Source organism: Trachurus japonicus, chromosome 23, assembly GCF_045865225.1.
Source record: "Trachurus japonicus isolate A0001 chromosome 23, Traja_1.0".
In the NCBI taxonomy this organism is placed as follows: Eukaryota; Metazoa; Chordata; class Actinopteri; order Carangiformes; family Carangidae; genus Trachurus; species Trachurus japonicus.
Window position 1 is genome coordinate 11,225,854 of NC_140929.1, and position 15,379 is coordinate 11,241,232.

A 15,379-nucleotide genomic window follows, 5' to 3' on the forward strand; every position below is an offset into this window, starting at 1 on the left:
TGCTGCAGCGCCAGCACAGCCTTCCTGTGTTTGTGTAGAATAACTCGTGATCCTTCACAGGCCTATTGTAGTTTTTTTTTTTTAAATCGAGAAATAATATTTGAACACCGAATTTAAACTTGAGTTTGAAGTGGATCTACTGTGATTGAATGATCCAAGGTGTGCCAGTATGGTATGGTTATCTGTAGACATAGCCTATTACATAATGGCTAAGCAGTTCTATATACAATCATTATAGACCCTCATACTGTATTGTGAGTGTAGGCAAGATGTGAGCATAGTCTTGTGGTGTTTAGTTTTCAGTTGATATGTGTGGATCTTCCAGATTTTACAACATTAGGAACAATTTCCAGGTTTAACAATGAGTAGCCTAATATTTAATTCTTGTTGTCTAGCTCAGCATATAGAGGTCCAGAGTTTGTTTAATGATTCACTTAAACCATCAGTAACACAATCTGTTGCTGTGTCTGAGCCCTTTGAACTCAGACTGTTGCTGTCACTCAAGAATGACAAAAATATCCTTTCTTATTCCTCGCCGTACCATGCTTTTTCATAATGGCAGACTATCACCCTGACTAAAGCATACAAGTCGGTAGTCCTCCTCACACTTGTTTTGTGAATAGATTTTGAAAGTGGTTAACTCTCGGTGGCAGGATCACTTGACCTTTTTGGCAGTGTGGTTCTGCCAGATAGTGTTTGAGCTACTTGCATATTGTAGACCGACAACTTGTCAAGACTACCACTACAGGTTTTCCTCTTTTGTGCACGTGCCTAATGGGTTCATTAGGCAAAATGCATGCCGGCAATGATGTGATTTCCACCAATCATAGCACGCTGTTGAAATAAGTGTCGTTTGTGGTTATGGTGTAATAGACACTGTTAAGTAATGCAGTATAGTGAGTACACTTTCTTCCAGGCAGTTTTCACCTGTCATGTCATTACTTCTTTTATCACGGAGGAGACACCTCTTACAACCCCATGCTTTACATGTCCTCTCATTTCATTGTCATGTTCTGCACATGAGTCAGTTAGCATTGCTTAGAAATAATTCATTTTGTTAATAAGAACAAATATTTATGCGTCTCAGTTTAGTCTATATTTCTATAGTCTATAGTCCAGTTTTTGAAACTGCCTAGTATAAAGCATTGTTTTCGGAGAGCAAGCAACTATAGGGTCATTAATCTAAGGTGACTTTGAGCTTCATGTAAACTGGCATGGAAAGCTAAGTATAGTCTGGTTTTGTACCATTTCGTACAATGTATTTATGGTATTATTTACTTATGATGGAGTTTTGCTTATCTTTGTTTTTCGATGTGGATTATAAGGCCAAGGTTATTTCAAGCAGTGGTTTTAGGTTACATGCAGTTTGACTCATTCATTACTGCTCATTCATTTAGATGTGGCCTGACAAAGCGAGCAGGAAGGACAAACTACACCAGTATGACTGAAATTTATCTGCTGTAATGTTAATGTTAACAACAGGGAGACCCAGGGGATTAAAATGTGACAAACAAAAAAGGCTAAACGAAATTGATAAGCAATCCTAAGGCTCACTTTCAAATATCATGAATTAGTCATCAAGACAGGCAGAAACAGCTATGCTACAACAAGGTGGTCCAGCCAGACATTTATTCTAGTTTTAGCATGTTTGGAAAGAAGATTTTCAAAAAATAAATTACTTTAAAATGTAATTATACTGCTAGACACCAAGGTTGTTTTAATGTTGAGAGATACTGGTTGTTGTAAACCTGTGGCATGAGGTACACAGTCCTTTGCTGGTGTCATTTTATCCACACTGTTCAGAGAGAAAGACAATGAAGACATCTCTGTCTCTCAGGCCTTTAAAATGTAGCTCTCAAATTTCTCGTTTGGAAACCCTGTTAGTTCACCAGGTATGGTCACAATGAATTGAACAAATCTGAAATTGACACGATTGAATGAAGTGAACTGAGTTAAGTGAAAAAAATGGATGGCTGGCTGCCTTGAACCTCTCTTCACTAAAGGTATAGTCTGAATGCGTTACTCAGCTTGCAGAGGCTGGATGTGAAAGTGCTGACTGCTGACGTGCAACATATACAAGCTTTAAGACTTAATATACCTTCACCCACTTCCCTGTTGCAAGCCTGTGAGTCACGTTAAAATGAATATAATGCTCAGCAGCACTATGGCATACTAAAATTGAAATGGTTAGGACAGCAAGGTCGGATTATGGCAGCAAATGGTCCGAGTGGCAGGACCTCAGGCCACTGAACTGAACTGCTATGTAGAATCACGTGTGACAGAGACCACGGAGAGCTTCTCATCTTCCAAGTGGCTCGATGAAAGACGCTTCATTTCGCAATAAATTCCATCCCATGTATATGACAGACTTCATAATGGTTAAATAAAACCTCCACCTCCTCCTGATCCTCTGACCTCGGAATGAAAAATATGATAATATTTTCACAGACACTACTTACACATGTCGTTTGAATATTAATACAGAAACGCGGTGGAGCAGAGAGGGGTCTTCAGTGGTAGAATGTGATTCTGATCAAAAGAAAAATCCCTTTCAGAGTTCGTGGGTGACTATAAAGAATTAATGATATCTTAACAACAGTATAGTCTTTCAGGACTCAGCACTGCTTGGACAGTCTTGTTAAGAAAATGAGAAGTAGATGATTGCACCACATGACCTCTTACCGTATGCACCTACGTCTTCACAGTGATGAGAAGCTGAAATGAGGTGCAGAAATAGTGGATTTATATAAACTGTGTGACATGTTACATGGGGCAATGATGAGGTTTTAGAAACTGAAGAAAAAGATAAGTGCTTGATTGTGTCTTACCTTTAAATCTCTGATTTTACTTCATCTATATCTTTATTGATTATAAGGGACAGTTTGAATCTTTTAAAAGCACACATTTAAAAGGAATAAATCAGTCACTTTCACCTCAGCATGTGGGAATTGAATGAGATTTTTGCCCATGCTGTTTGATTTTCTTTTGAATAGGCTTTTTTTCATAGGCAATCATGATTATATGCACTTTGCACTGATCTGCTGGTCATTCTTGAAGTATCTCTCCACATTCAAATGTTTTCTAGCTCTGGCTTTTTGTGGATCAAAAGCCAGAGCCGGTGTCTGCTCTATTTTTATGACGTAACCGGCCAAATTTCTGCCCCATTTCTGGGCTAGCATGCACTTCACTTGCACGTTGTACTTTGGGACTGTTTTTTCATTGAACATCAGATTTCTTTACACAAATGTTGAACAACTAAAGTACATTGAATTATTTATAAGCAAAAAACACCTGCAGTGATGCTTGAAAGAAAACACACAGGCATTAATTTTAATGTATCAAACAACTTATTGTTTAAAATAAAATATTGAATGAAATGGAGAAATCTGAACAATATAAATTTAGCAGTTAAAGAACAATAAAGACATCCGCTAAGTAAACTCATTCCTCATTCCTAAGTAATTGCTACGCCATAAATCCAGGTCCAAATGCCTCTGGAGAATGATTTCTTTTCTTTTCGCCATCACACATCCCTCCATACATAAAGTAAGAAGAGCTGAAGAGGAAAAGTGTGTTGACGCTGACACCTCTGACTGTGCGTTCTTATGCATTGGCAGCCTGACAGCGTTTGAGGTCCCGGTCCATGGGGGTTGAAGAAGCCACGGCTCTCAGTCGGCCACGAGCCGTGCAGCGCAAGGAGGGCTGGGTGTCTCTGCTTTTGTACCCTCCACATTTACATGGCCTGACCCAGTTCAGCAGTGGCTAGCTGTGGGGGGAGGGGCAGTCTGGGGAAAGCTAAAAATACCACCCCTCGCATTAGGCAGCTCCATTGCAGAGGGATCCCTAGAATTGCTATCCTTGACTTGCATCGAGTTGTTGGCACGTAGAGGTGTGCAAACTGCCAGAGGGTTTCCTTAGCGTGGAAACAAAGACATGAGTATAATTTTGAGATGGCCTCCATTCTTGTCCTATCTACTTCTTTTCCACTGGACTCAACCCATCTGGGTGGAGAGTTAAGTTGTGCATCTAATGTGTGAAAGCAGCCTTAAATAGCTCGGGTATAGAGAAGTCGCTCGTGGTGACGCGGAAGCCTCGCGGTCCTTTGGGTGAAACCGGCGCACATTTTAATGCTGAGCTACGGTTTCGCTGCGGCTTGTCTGCAAGGGGTTAACCTTCGTCCTCTGTCATTCAACCATACCATGCCAGCTGTTGGCTTGGAGATCCAATCACAATGATTTTCCACTGTTGTGACATGTGACCTGCTCCGCAACCCGAAACTGTCGCAGCACAGCAAATGTTGGCACTTCCTTCAGCTTGGCGTTGTTGCCGCTCGTGGTGTTAGGGAGTGTGAATGTGGGAAGAGGGCTCATGGAGGAAGACGGGAAGACTGGGGAACGGAGAGGGCAGAGAAGTACATTCATTACCATGAGCTCTGTGGAATATCTCCTGTTCAAGATGACTCCTTTAGGATGCATGGACACATTTAAAAAGCTGTATGCTTTTACCCAGAGTCACATGAAATTCACCTCAGGCACAAGAACCCCAAAACCTTGGACCATCTGGGTTGTCTTTGATTAATGTTGTTACTTGTGTATTTGCATAGAATGATTATTTTATTTCTTTAACACATTTATCATCTCAAACACTGGGATACACACACAATCATCAGAATTAACAAAAGAAACTATCTCGCCTGACTCACACTATAAACTTTATTGATCAAAACTGATAATTACTGTTTAACTCAGCCCCATACATCAGTAATTAAAACATTACTGCATCTACACTCACAGCTTAGTCACTGGGTGTCACCATGATGATGCATGAGTGATAAACTCAGTTTGCGATGCAACTACAGTGAAACGTCTCATTTCTCACACATCTACTATGTGTGATGTAGACGTGGACATGAAGCAGACATTATGGAGGAGTTATCCTGCAGAAGAATATCCCAGTTTTTACTTCTCTGTGGAAATGAAAACAGTGGTATGAGGAATTGATGTGATTATCATCGATCATACGATGATGAATATTGGGACAAAACAACAGCAGAAATGATTGCATTTCCTAATTGGCTTGTCGACATGCGCTGATGATGAGCACGAGAGGTGGAAAGAGGTGCATTTCCTCCACAAAATATATTTCTGCGATCTCTCCCACCTCGGTAATACACCCGGCCCTGCAATTATGCTGTGTAATAAATAATAAATTCTGTCCTGTTTTCCATGGCAGATGGCTCCAAATAGAATCTCAACATGTGACAGAATAGTTTCCAAGAATCTCAATGGAATAAGCTGCGAGCTTTCATTTGTGCAGTGAGCAATAATAAAGGCTACATTTTCTGTCCTCCTGCATCTGCGTCCCAGTTTAAAGGTCCGGCATATTTGTGAATTTCGGACGTTAGTTTGGATTTGCATGTTTTGAAGGGTCCTGCTTGCCGTTAACGGTGTTCTCGTAGAAAACGTTTCGATGCTTGTTATATAGTCAGAAATCCAGAATGCGAGTAAAACCTCCCCAGCTGTGGGATAACGGCAGCATTTTTTCCAGACAAGGAAAAAACATCCCCGTCTGTCTCCACTCTTATGTATCAGATGGCTCCGTCCAGGTTCCCTTCACTGCAGATTATAGTCAGACCTGAAAGTACAGTATAATGTTTCCCAAATTGTTTCGGACTAGTAATCAAGCTCATCTTGTTGAATCTTTCAAATAAATCCAATCCGACATGAATGAATCACTCTCATTGTGTTAGGCTGATTAAAGCTGAATGGACAGCAACCTCTCATTAGAATGGACTCCCCCCATGTAGAGCACCATGGAGCTCCCTGATGCCACAGATAGTCTTAATTAGATTAAACAGAAGGCTTTTCCTAAGGTAATCAGTCAGTTGGTGCCTGTTCACTACGTTACCCCACATGTTTCACTGCAGGGAAGCTTGTGGCTTGGTTGTCTGAACATTTTTTCCCCCCCTTGTCACAAACCTACGGTGCTCACTGGATAGACGAGGATTTTTCGATTTGACTTTAATATTTTACATCTGGTCATACTTGGAAACCGATGTTCTCATCATGCAGCTTGGCCTCAGAAGTGTGTAGAGAAGAAGAACATCTCCGAAACTCTTTCGCTTTTCCCACGGGCATCTCTGGGGTGAAAGGGGATTATACATGGCTTTTCTAATCATAAATAGAAATCTAGCAGTAACAATACAAAATCAAGATGGAGAGTTATAGGAAAAACATGATCAAAATTTAAATAATTGATGCTTTTAATTCTCTACAGAGGCTGCTCTTATCTTTTTTTTCTTTTGTTGTTGTTGTTGTTGTTGTTTCACTCACTAATCAGTAACTTTAATTCCATTCAGGGCACGTGTGTGTGTAATTTTCCCTGCCTACCTCACTATTAATTACAGCACCAAATACCTGTGTAGTGAGTCCACTGATTGATTCAGAGTGGATCACTGAACAGTTTCAGAGTTGTTACTGAATTTTATTACTACCCAGCTGTGATATGTGATGCAAATACTTTTTTTTTTTTTTATTTGAAATGAGAGCGTGCTTGCCTTCTGTTCTGCAGCTTTTTTATCTTTCAGTTTCCCGGGCTCACTACTGTTTAAGGTCCACGAGTAGTTCACCAGCCACTGGCCAGCGAACAGATTTGGGCCAGTGCTTAAGCTCGTATCTTATGTGCATTAAGTAGTTTTAACTCGCGCCCTTCAGCCAGTCAGAAGGCAGCAAATGAAATGAAACCAAACACACTGAGTCAATTCAAATCCAAGCAAAGGAAGGAAACTGAATTTGGAGATGGCTGCTGGAAGCCTTTTACCTTGCAATGGCAACAAGAAGCATTGAGTTTCTCTTCAGTGGTAGATGAACATTGCAGAGGGGAAAAGACTATCTTTAAATTCTCCAAGCAGGAAAAACCCTGGGAGCAGCTTGTAGCTGAGTGATTATTGAATACTAATGCTCCATTCCACTCACATATTCTTGCCGGGAAGCAGAGTGCACATTACCAGACAAGAGTTTTGTCCCAATGACAAAATTATTAGTATTATTTTAATAAAACTCAAGTACAACTAATCAAAATCTCTTGGCAATATCTCCAGGCAGTTTCTCTAATTATTTTCCTACTTCTCTCAGCAGCCAAGTGGTTTTGTGCAAAAGGCCTCCTCCATGTTTCCTCTTGTGCGTCTGTGCTGATGTAGTTGTATAACAGAGATGCAAAGACCTATTGTTCAACACGCGACATTGAGATTTATGAATGAAGAATGAAGGCTTTGCATTAAATCAAGTTACACAACATTTATCTGTAAATTATGATCTCTGCAAAATATCTGTGTTCTTATCTTGTTTGGAAGGGATGGATTGTGGGGAAAAAAGTCAGAAATGGACCTAAAACTCAACTAATTGTTTGCTCCTCTCTTTCAGATCTTCATGCATGGTGATCTCCGGCTCTGTGGGTGATCCTCAGTCACCATGAAAGACTAGGAACTCAGCTCTCCAAGGGGAAATGGCTTGTTTTGTAATATCCCTGCCCTGCTACCTGGCGTATGACTCCTGCTGCCTGTGAAGGGCCTGTCAACTGTTTATGGGAACTACTACTGTGTATGCACTCTTGAGGATTTAAGCTTTTCCAGCCCCCTTCCCCTCCCCGTCTTCAAATTTTTTTTTTTCCTTTTTTAAATTTAATTTTTTTTTTTTTTTTTACCCCCGCCATCGAGCCAAAGCAACAACGCTTTGCAACCGAGTGGAGAGGCGCTGAGACAATGGCGAACAACTCATACAGCGGGGTGAAGAACTCCATGGTGGAGGCCAACCACGATGGAGAGTTTGGCTGCACGCTCAAAGAACTGCGCTCGCTCATGGAGCTGAGGGGCGCCGAGGCAATAAGCAAAATTGGAGAATCTTATGGGGATATTCAAGGACTCTGCAGCCGATTAAAAACTTCACCTACAGAGGGTAGAGTAACGTTTTTCCACTACACTCAACACGATGATGACTTTGGTGGTGTTTTAACTGGATCAAATACAAGATGTTTTCACAACAGTGAGAGTAGTGAGTGCTTGTTGGAATGCTAATGTGGCGCACACATAGTTTAGGAGGCGTGTCATTGCGGCCGTGTTATCCACATTGTGGATACCTTGACATCACTTCCTTGGAAAACTCATATGCCAGACAGGTGGCCAGGCTGGCTGGCTCTGACCTGGGCCGGTCCTGCTCTATTTCAAGGCCTCTGGATATGTCCCTCACACCCTCTCCCACTCTCTCTCGCTCTTTCTCTCTCTCCCGTTTCACCTCTGTGTCTCCGTGTGTGCGTGTCTCTGTGTGTGTCTCTGTGTGTAGGCTTCAGACGGACCAGCTGTCTGCCTGGGCACTGCACCAGGCTGCAGGCAGGTCAATGTCCCACATGTGGCGGACAAAACAGGAGGCTGTAAGGCTGGGTCGTAATGACTTGAACATGTTAGGGGAAGGAGTGACTTCATTTTTTGAATCGCTCTCCTGCCACCAAACCATTCACCGTGAAAAAATAAGAGCATGTTAATTCTTTTGGAAAAATCTCCGGTTAGCCTACAGTACAACCTCACACAGCGGTGGTGGTTGACAGCACAGCGCCACTCGTTTTTTTTTTTTTAACTACTCTTTCTCTCTCTCTGTCTCAGTTTGTCTCTCTATAGACAGTCTGCCTAATCGCCAGTGTGACCTTGACTGAACTCTTATGGGAGGGGATTTTCAGTTTGATCCCAGATTAAAACGGCACCGCATATTCACTGTAGCAGCAACAATCCTCTGTATGCAGTGTCTCAAAGCAAGTCAAAAAATGTCCTAACCAAAAAGGAATGCCGTAAATACCGCGCTGTTGCTACGAGCGTCGCTCATTCAATAATCGCCGCCGCAGCGAACCGTTTGATTCTTGACCTTTTGCGTGTATTGACAGCGCGGCCGGCGCACATGCTACGCCGCCGTGCGTGCAGTCTCTTCTGCTTCCTCCATTGTCAGTCATACACAACCCAGCAGGCCCCTTTTGTCTGAACTGTGAAGAAAGTGCTGAATTGGAATTTGTCAGTCGGGGGGGAGGAGAGGGAGCGAGTTGTCTAAACATGTATGTGGCTGTGTCAAGTCGGTGAACACAGAGAGGCCTGTCATATTTGTAGCATGAGCGACACGGTTGTTTCATAAGTGTGCTCGTTCTACTGAGTCCACATCACATCGCAGCGCTTTCTGTCATGAAGTCTTAATGCAGTATTGGTTTTACTGGAAGCAGGTAACAGAATACTGTTGTCAGACTACTTTAAAACTTAGCATTGATTTTCAACCTCTGCTTCCATCAGTATTCAACACAGCACACATCTCCTATATACAGTACCGTCCTCACAATGATCAAAGACGACGCAAAAACTGAGAGATAATAATGAGAATAAACATTGTTTATTGTTTTTCTAGCTCTGAGGGAAGTTGTAGAAAGTTTAAGTTTCTACTCCTCCACTTATTTGCGACTGCACTGCTCTGATAAGCTCGACGAGGTTCACATTTGTTTCCCCCTCGCAGCAGGTGCTGTCCCACTTGGTACGGCGCCACTGAGTTTTGATACTTAGAATCGGCTCATTCGTCATTGGCTTGGGGAAATTAAGCCATCATTTAAGATTACAGCAGCTTGACAATTGAAAAGGGATTTCTAATTAGTTGGTTGGTCATTTCTCGAACTTCTTAAGACAATCCTTTGCTAATCCTCCACGTTTCCGAGCTTTTTCTTTTTTTTTTCTCCCCCTTTTTTTTTCATCCAGAGAAGTTTGACACTAAACTTTCTTGTTGCAGCTGTGCATGAATGTACTACCCAACTAGATTTCAAAATCTAAGACCTAGAGACATGGTCTGTTTGGATTATGCTGAATTTAATATAACATGGCACTGCTATTTTCCATGCCACAAGTCTGAAGTCTGAACTTTGAATATCTCTCAGGTCTCCCGATTCATTCAGATTCCAGTTGATTGAGCTGTGATTTAAATTCGTTTTTCAGTGAAAAGAGTCAATTCTGCTCAGTGTACAATGCACTTTACGAACTGTGACAATGAACTCTGCCAGAAGCTTATTCAAATATTACATCTGTCTGTTAGACAAATGTAAACCATTAACCCAGTCACAGTGCTGAGGTCTTGTGAAATAAATGGTGAAGCCTGAAGGACAATAATCACAGATAGAGAAGATCAAAACTACGAGTTGATAATTTTTAACCAACTTCTTGTTTTTACACGTGTCCTTCTAGTCTTGTCGTGCTTGTCAAACAATCCCTGCTCCTAAAAAAAAAAAAAAAAAAAAGTGGTGAGGATGCCCTTTGTGTACTGGAAAGACAGCTCACCACTACCTGAAGCTCTGGCTGTTGGCCTGGTCTTATTTGTATGAGTTCATTTCCTCTGTGTGCGCAGATTGTTTATTCTGTTGCTAAACACGATGAAATAAGCACCAGTTAACTCTCAGTTTTACCTCTCAGGGTATCCGTTTATCCCCCCCCCCCTTTTTTTTTTTTGGTCTTGTTGCATAGTCGGTTATATAAACCTCAGTGGCACAGAAAAGGAAACTCCAACTTGTCTTTACGCATAAAAATCATCCATTTGAAATACTAGTATTCAGACTGTGTGAGAATATTAGTATAATACCGTATGTGTTCTTGTGGGAGCGTTGTCAAGCCTGAGGAAATAACACCAGTGATGTCACCAGGGTTACCTTGGCCCGGGCCTGGTGGTGGTGATGACACATTTTTAACTTGAAGGTTGCATTACATTTCTTGGGGCACGGCATTTGGAAGTCCTCTGTGTTTACCAGACTGAGAAGGCTCCATTGAAAAGTGCACTCAGGAGTCAGGATGCAGGTTTTGGGGAGTCTTAATGTTGGTGTAAAGCCCCCCGCTCTCTGACAGACTTGTCAGTGGTGCATCCGTCGAGGGAGGCGATGCTGCGGAGTGGGCTCTACTTATTTTTCATGGTCAGAGTCAGGATGTCTGAGCCTCTGCTGCATTAGGTGCGACTAGTCTTGTGTTTTTTTTTCCCTTTTTTAATGTGTCTCTCTCAGTGGTGTGTAAAGAGCAGCATTAAACCACTGGAGTACTGTTATAACAAAATTCCCATCCTTTTACCACATTTTTCTCAGCATTGAATATCACAGCTCAGGGTCGTAGCATTGTCGTTCCAAACTGTACCCAGATGTCTGGATTTAGAATTGGGAGTTGCCAAATCAGTTGATGCTTAAAAGCGGTTAGTGTGTGTGCGGTTTGATCAACTGGAGCGTCCATAAACGCCTCGAGGAGAATTGGGAAACACGAGCTTGAGTTTTTTGCATGTTTGGAATATTGGAAAAAGTAACATCACACTGCATCATCAATATTTTCAGCTCACACAACAGCTTTTTGTATTTATTCATTTATTTTACTCCCTATTATTGGATCCTCTGTCTCCTCTGTATAATGAGACTTATCAAATGCGCAAGGCCACTTTGCATCGATATTATTGACACCGTTCCCCTATTTCTCCTTTCCACGGTTATTCCCTGTTGATCGCTGTTTTAGCAGAGTCAAATATTTGGGTTCCAGCCTATTGATCTGATCGACCGGCGGGGCGGAGAGAGGCTTCCACGATTTGGAGAGGGCAATTCAAAAAAAGTGACAAGCTGTCTGTACAGTATCTGTCACTGCTGCAGACACCACACCCCCCTCATTCACAACAGGACGGTTCAGGCTGTTAAATGATAGCTTACTCTTTGTGACTCATGGGGGCTCGCGCAGCTTGTATTCATGTCTGAATTCAAAATGATGTGCTTAAGATGGGCTTCTTGCCTGTGAGTAGTGGAGCATATGGCCCAGACCCTGCTTCTGTATAGTGGGAACAGGGGGAAGGTATGCTGTTAGCTCTTGTGTTTCCTCGCTTTTCCTTATTAAACATGGGCACAGCTGTCGTAGCGTATGTCTGGTCCTATTGTCTTGGGGATTTTAGAGCCTTAATCTGTGAAGTAGATAAGTTAAAACCTGTTTAATGATGAGCACAAAGCATTCAAACATTTAGGGAGCTGTGAAGATACCGTCCCCTTGTGTTATTCATAGTCCAGCCTGATTCTCCGGTACAGCTTGCCAGGTGGAAACTGAGCTCCCTAAAGTGGTCTTCCCAGAATTCCTGAGATGGGTGGTGATATTAGATCCACAAAAGGGGGGATACCAAGGCTACCAAAAACACATTTTCTGTACTTCTGTGATGAAACTGCAACGGAAAAACTCCCATTTATCGCCTTGCCTTTTCAAAGTGGAACGATCAGGCCGCAATAATGAGGATGCAGCACTGCTGTTCCATTCGTTAAGCAAAGCCCTGCTCATTAGCACAGAATCTGCTTATGTGCAACAACGCCCAAAATGCCCTGATCGCTTGGAAATGAGAAGGAAGCATGGGGATGTAATTGCTAAAAATGACAGCAAATGGAAGTTCAGAAAAACAACCGCGGTGATTATTTTTGCATGTCAGAGTCACCAAGCCATTTTTCAAAATTGCAGGAAAAGTGAAAGGCGTGTCTGCTTTATGTGCCCAGAGACTGAGTTTTTACATTTGAGCCATTTGATAAGGCAAAACACTGTTGCTAGTGCTACCCAGTGGATACCTGTTGTATGAACCCTTCAAATCAGGAGTTGTATGATACTACAACTTGAGCAGAGGTGAAGGGAATCGAATAATCCATTGATCTTTGTTAGACTCTTTGTGGCACACCCAGGATATGAGTTAAACATTTCAACCATAGTAGCTCATTTTGTTGTTTCCTGTTTTTAGGACGCTGAGGATGTTAACCAAAAAAAAAACCACAGATGAATCATACACAAACACAAACAAATTCTCTCAGGTTCAACTCGTTAGACTTGTTTCAAAAAAATCAATTAACAATCCAAATGTTCTCATCTGGGTTGAAAAGCACAAGCGTAACTCTCTGGCATCTTTTTTCTGTGTGTTACGCTTCACATATAGTGATTTAAAATGCTCTGACGCACTCCCGTTATGTGAACAGAGATTGGAAAGAAAGCATGAAAAGAAGAGTGGACTTCCAGAGTCAAGAGGTCTAATGACACAAAGACTCTTAAGTGTCTAATGAAGCTCAGCTACTATATACGACTGCGAGTGAGATTTTCTCTTTCTGCTGCTGTTCTGTTTAAGCTCCCTGGGCTATTGTGTGAAACGGCACATATTATCGTTTGAAGCAAGATGGCTTTCAAATAGCTTGCCCATTAAAGGGGTTGGTCTCCCAGAACTGGACAGCGTGTTTGTGCTTCTCTGTCTGCAGCAGTAATGTGAAGGCAGTTTAAAAAAAAACAGTGAGACCTTGATGCATTTTATTGTGACGGGCCTTACCTTGACCCCTCTCAAGTGGCTAAAATGACAGTACTCCGAGGGGTCAGCTGGGGACAAGCATCCAAATTAAATGGTTAATGATTAGCTGCTTGACTTGAGACACACTCTGGGTGCTAAAATGATGCGAGGGGACGCCAAGGCCAACCTATTTTCTGTTTGTGTACCCAGCGAAAGGGGACGGCATGTTGATGATGATCACCCCCCCCCCTCCTCCTGTCACTCGTGTTCGCTGCTCTAATGCAAAGGGAAAATGTGGTGTAAAATTGAACGGGGTATTAGCTGTCAGCATGTTTTCATTAGAGGCGCAGAGAATCAAAGCAGACGGTGAGAGACAGCCAGGGAGCAGCAACAGGCAGCTATGCAGAATAAATCTCATAACCTTTTTTTTTTTTTTTTTTTTAATGTGCTGTGCCAGTGAGTCATTGTTCCCTCTCACCTCCCTTTTAGAAAAGTATGCATCAGTGTGAGGTCGTAATGTCAATTAACCATGTAAGTAGCGATAAAAGGATTATTTTCTTGTTTTAATGAAGTGGACCGAAACTTGTTTAAAGGGTGAAATGTGATGGAAATGTGAGAGAAACACAAGCGGAGAGGTCATGTTTTAATTAAGTTAGATCTTGCACCCATAAATGCACACAGCACAGCATGCAGCGGTCTCACTTCTCACTGAAACAGTTCACACAGGTGGAGCTCGCTGATATAGGCTACTGTAATTCAGTTATGGCCACATGTAATATTAAACTAGGACAAAGCATTAGAATAATTGCAGATGCGTCGCTCATTTTGTTTAATTGAAGTATCCCAAAACATTTAGAGCTTAAAGGATGCCTGATTAATCAGTCAGCCAATTGACAAAATTAATAATAACACCTATGGTAATCATTGAAGATGTGCTTTGGGTGCTTTGCGTCCTATACTTTTATTAAATTTTGTATATTTTCTATAAGATTTAATCACAAAAGCAATTACTGAATGATCAAATTCTCTTGGTTATTATAATGATGTATTGATTGTTAAAAAAAAAAAAAATTGAATCGGAAAATGTGTTGCCAGCAAAAACCGAGAACTAGTATCAGATTTGGTTTCACATCTTAACAGTCATGGGACAAAACCACCTAAAAAACCATGACATCATTCATTGTGGTGCATTTCAGTTGGTATTTTTCTTAGTACATGAATAAAAAACATTAACCTGACAATGACAACTTTGTTTTGAGGTCAAGAATAATATCTCACTAACTGCAGTCAGCCCACAGAGCTTCATAAAACATCTTCTAAGCACCAACAGTTCATGGTTATTGAATGCAACACAGCTGCTTGTCTGTACAGTACTGTAATATCTAGTTGCTTTATTTCAGTATTGTGTATTACAGTTACTACGGACAGGATTTGACAAGATTTAAGTGTTATAGAGGAAAAAAACGTAGATTTATTTCACGAGATGATGCTTTGTTTGATCAATGGACAAGTTCATGTTTTAATTCTCCATGAACGGGGTTGGTAGACCTGTCTCGCCCACTGTGCTTTGACGTAGTGAAATCTGTTCCCGTTCGCCTGCAATAATCAAAATTCAGCAGCAGCAGCAGCAGCAGCCTCCTCCTCCTCCGTGGTCCCGTTTTGGCAGCGTCCGTGCTCACGTGACAACGGAGAATTGTCTCATTCCCAGATGAACAATGTACCTTACTCCCTGTGCTGTTGTCATCGCACAGACTCATTATCCAAATGTGGTGTCGCCATTTGTGTGTTGTACCTCTAGGCTTTCCGTGTGTGTGTGTGTGTGAGAGAGAGAAAGACTTGACTGTGTGTTTGTGTGTGTCTTTCTGTCTGTCCATAAACTGACCCTTCTGATCCTTTTCCCCCCATTGAGATGCTGCTATTCCCAGTGCAGCTTCCCCTTCTTCCGCCGTCACTCGCTCCTTCTCTTTAATAGTCTCGGTCCTTTGCACCCTCAGCCCCGACCCCCACCCACCCCCCATCTGCCTGTCAGTAGCAGTTTCACACAGTCACTCTTC

General features: G+C 41.9%; 1 protein-coding gene across 4 annotated transcripts in view; it reads left to right on the forward strand.

Moving 5' to 3' along the window:
* Window positions 1-15,379, forward strand: part of atp2b1a (ATPase plasma membrane Ca2+ transporting 1a) — a 34,287-nt gene that overhangs the window by 1,640 nt on the left and 17,268 nt on the right. For 3 of the 4 annotated variants that reach the window (XM_085769492.1, XM_085769493.1, XM_085769495.1), the window contains exon 2: window positions 7,422-7,952. In XM_085769492.1, coding sequence (XP_085625618.1) covers window positions 7,760-7,952 — 193 coding nt within the window. In that variant the 5' untranslated portion in view covers window positions 7,422-7,759. The remainder of the gene's footprint in view (window positions 1-7,421; window positions 7,953-15,379) is intronic. The other variant, XM_085769494.1, reaches the window with a different exon arrangement.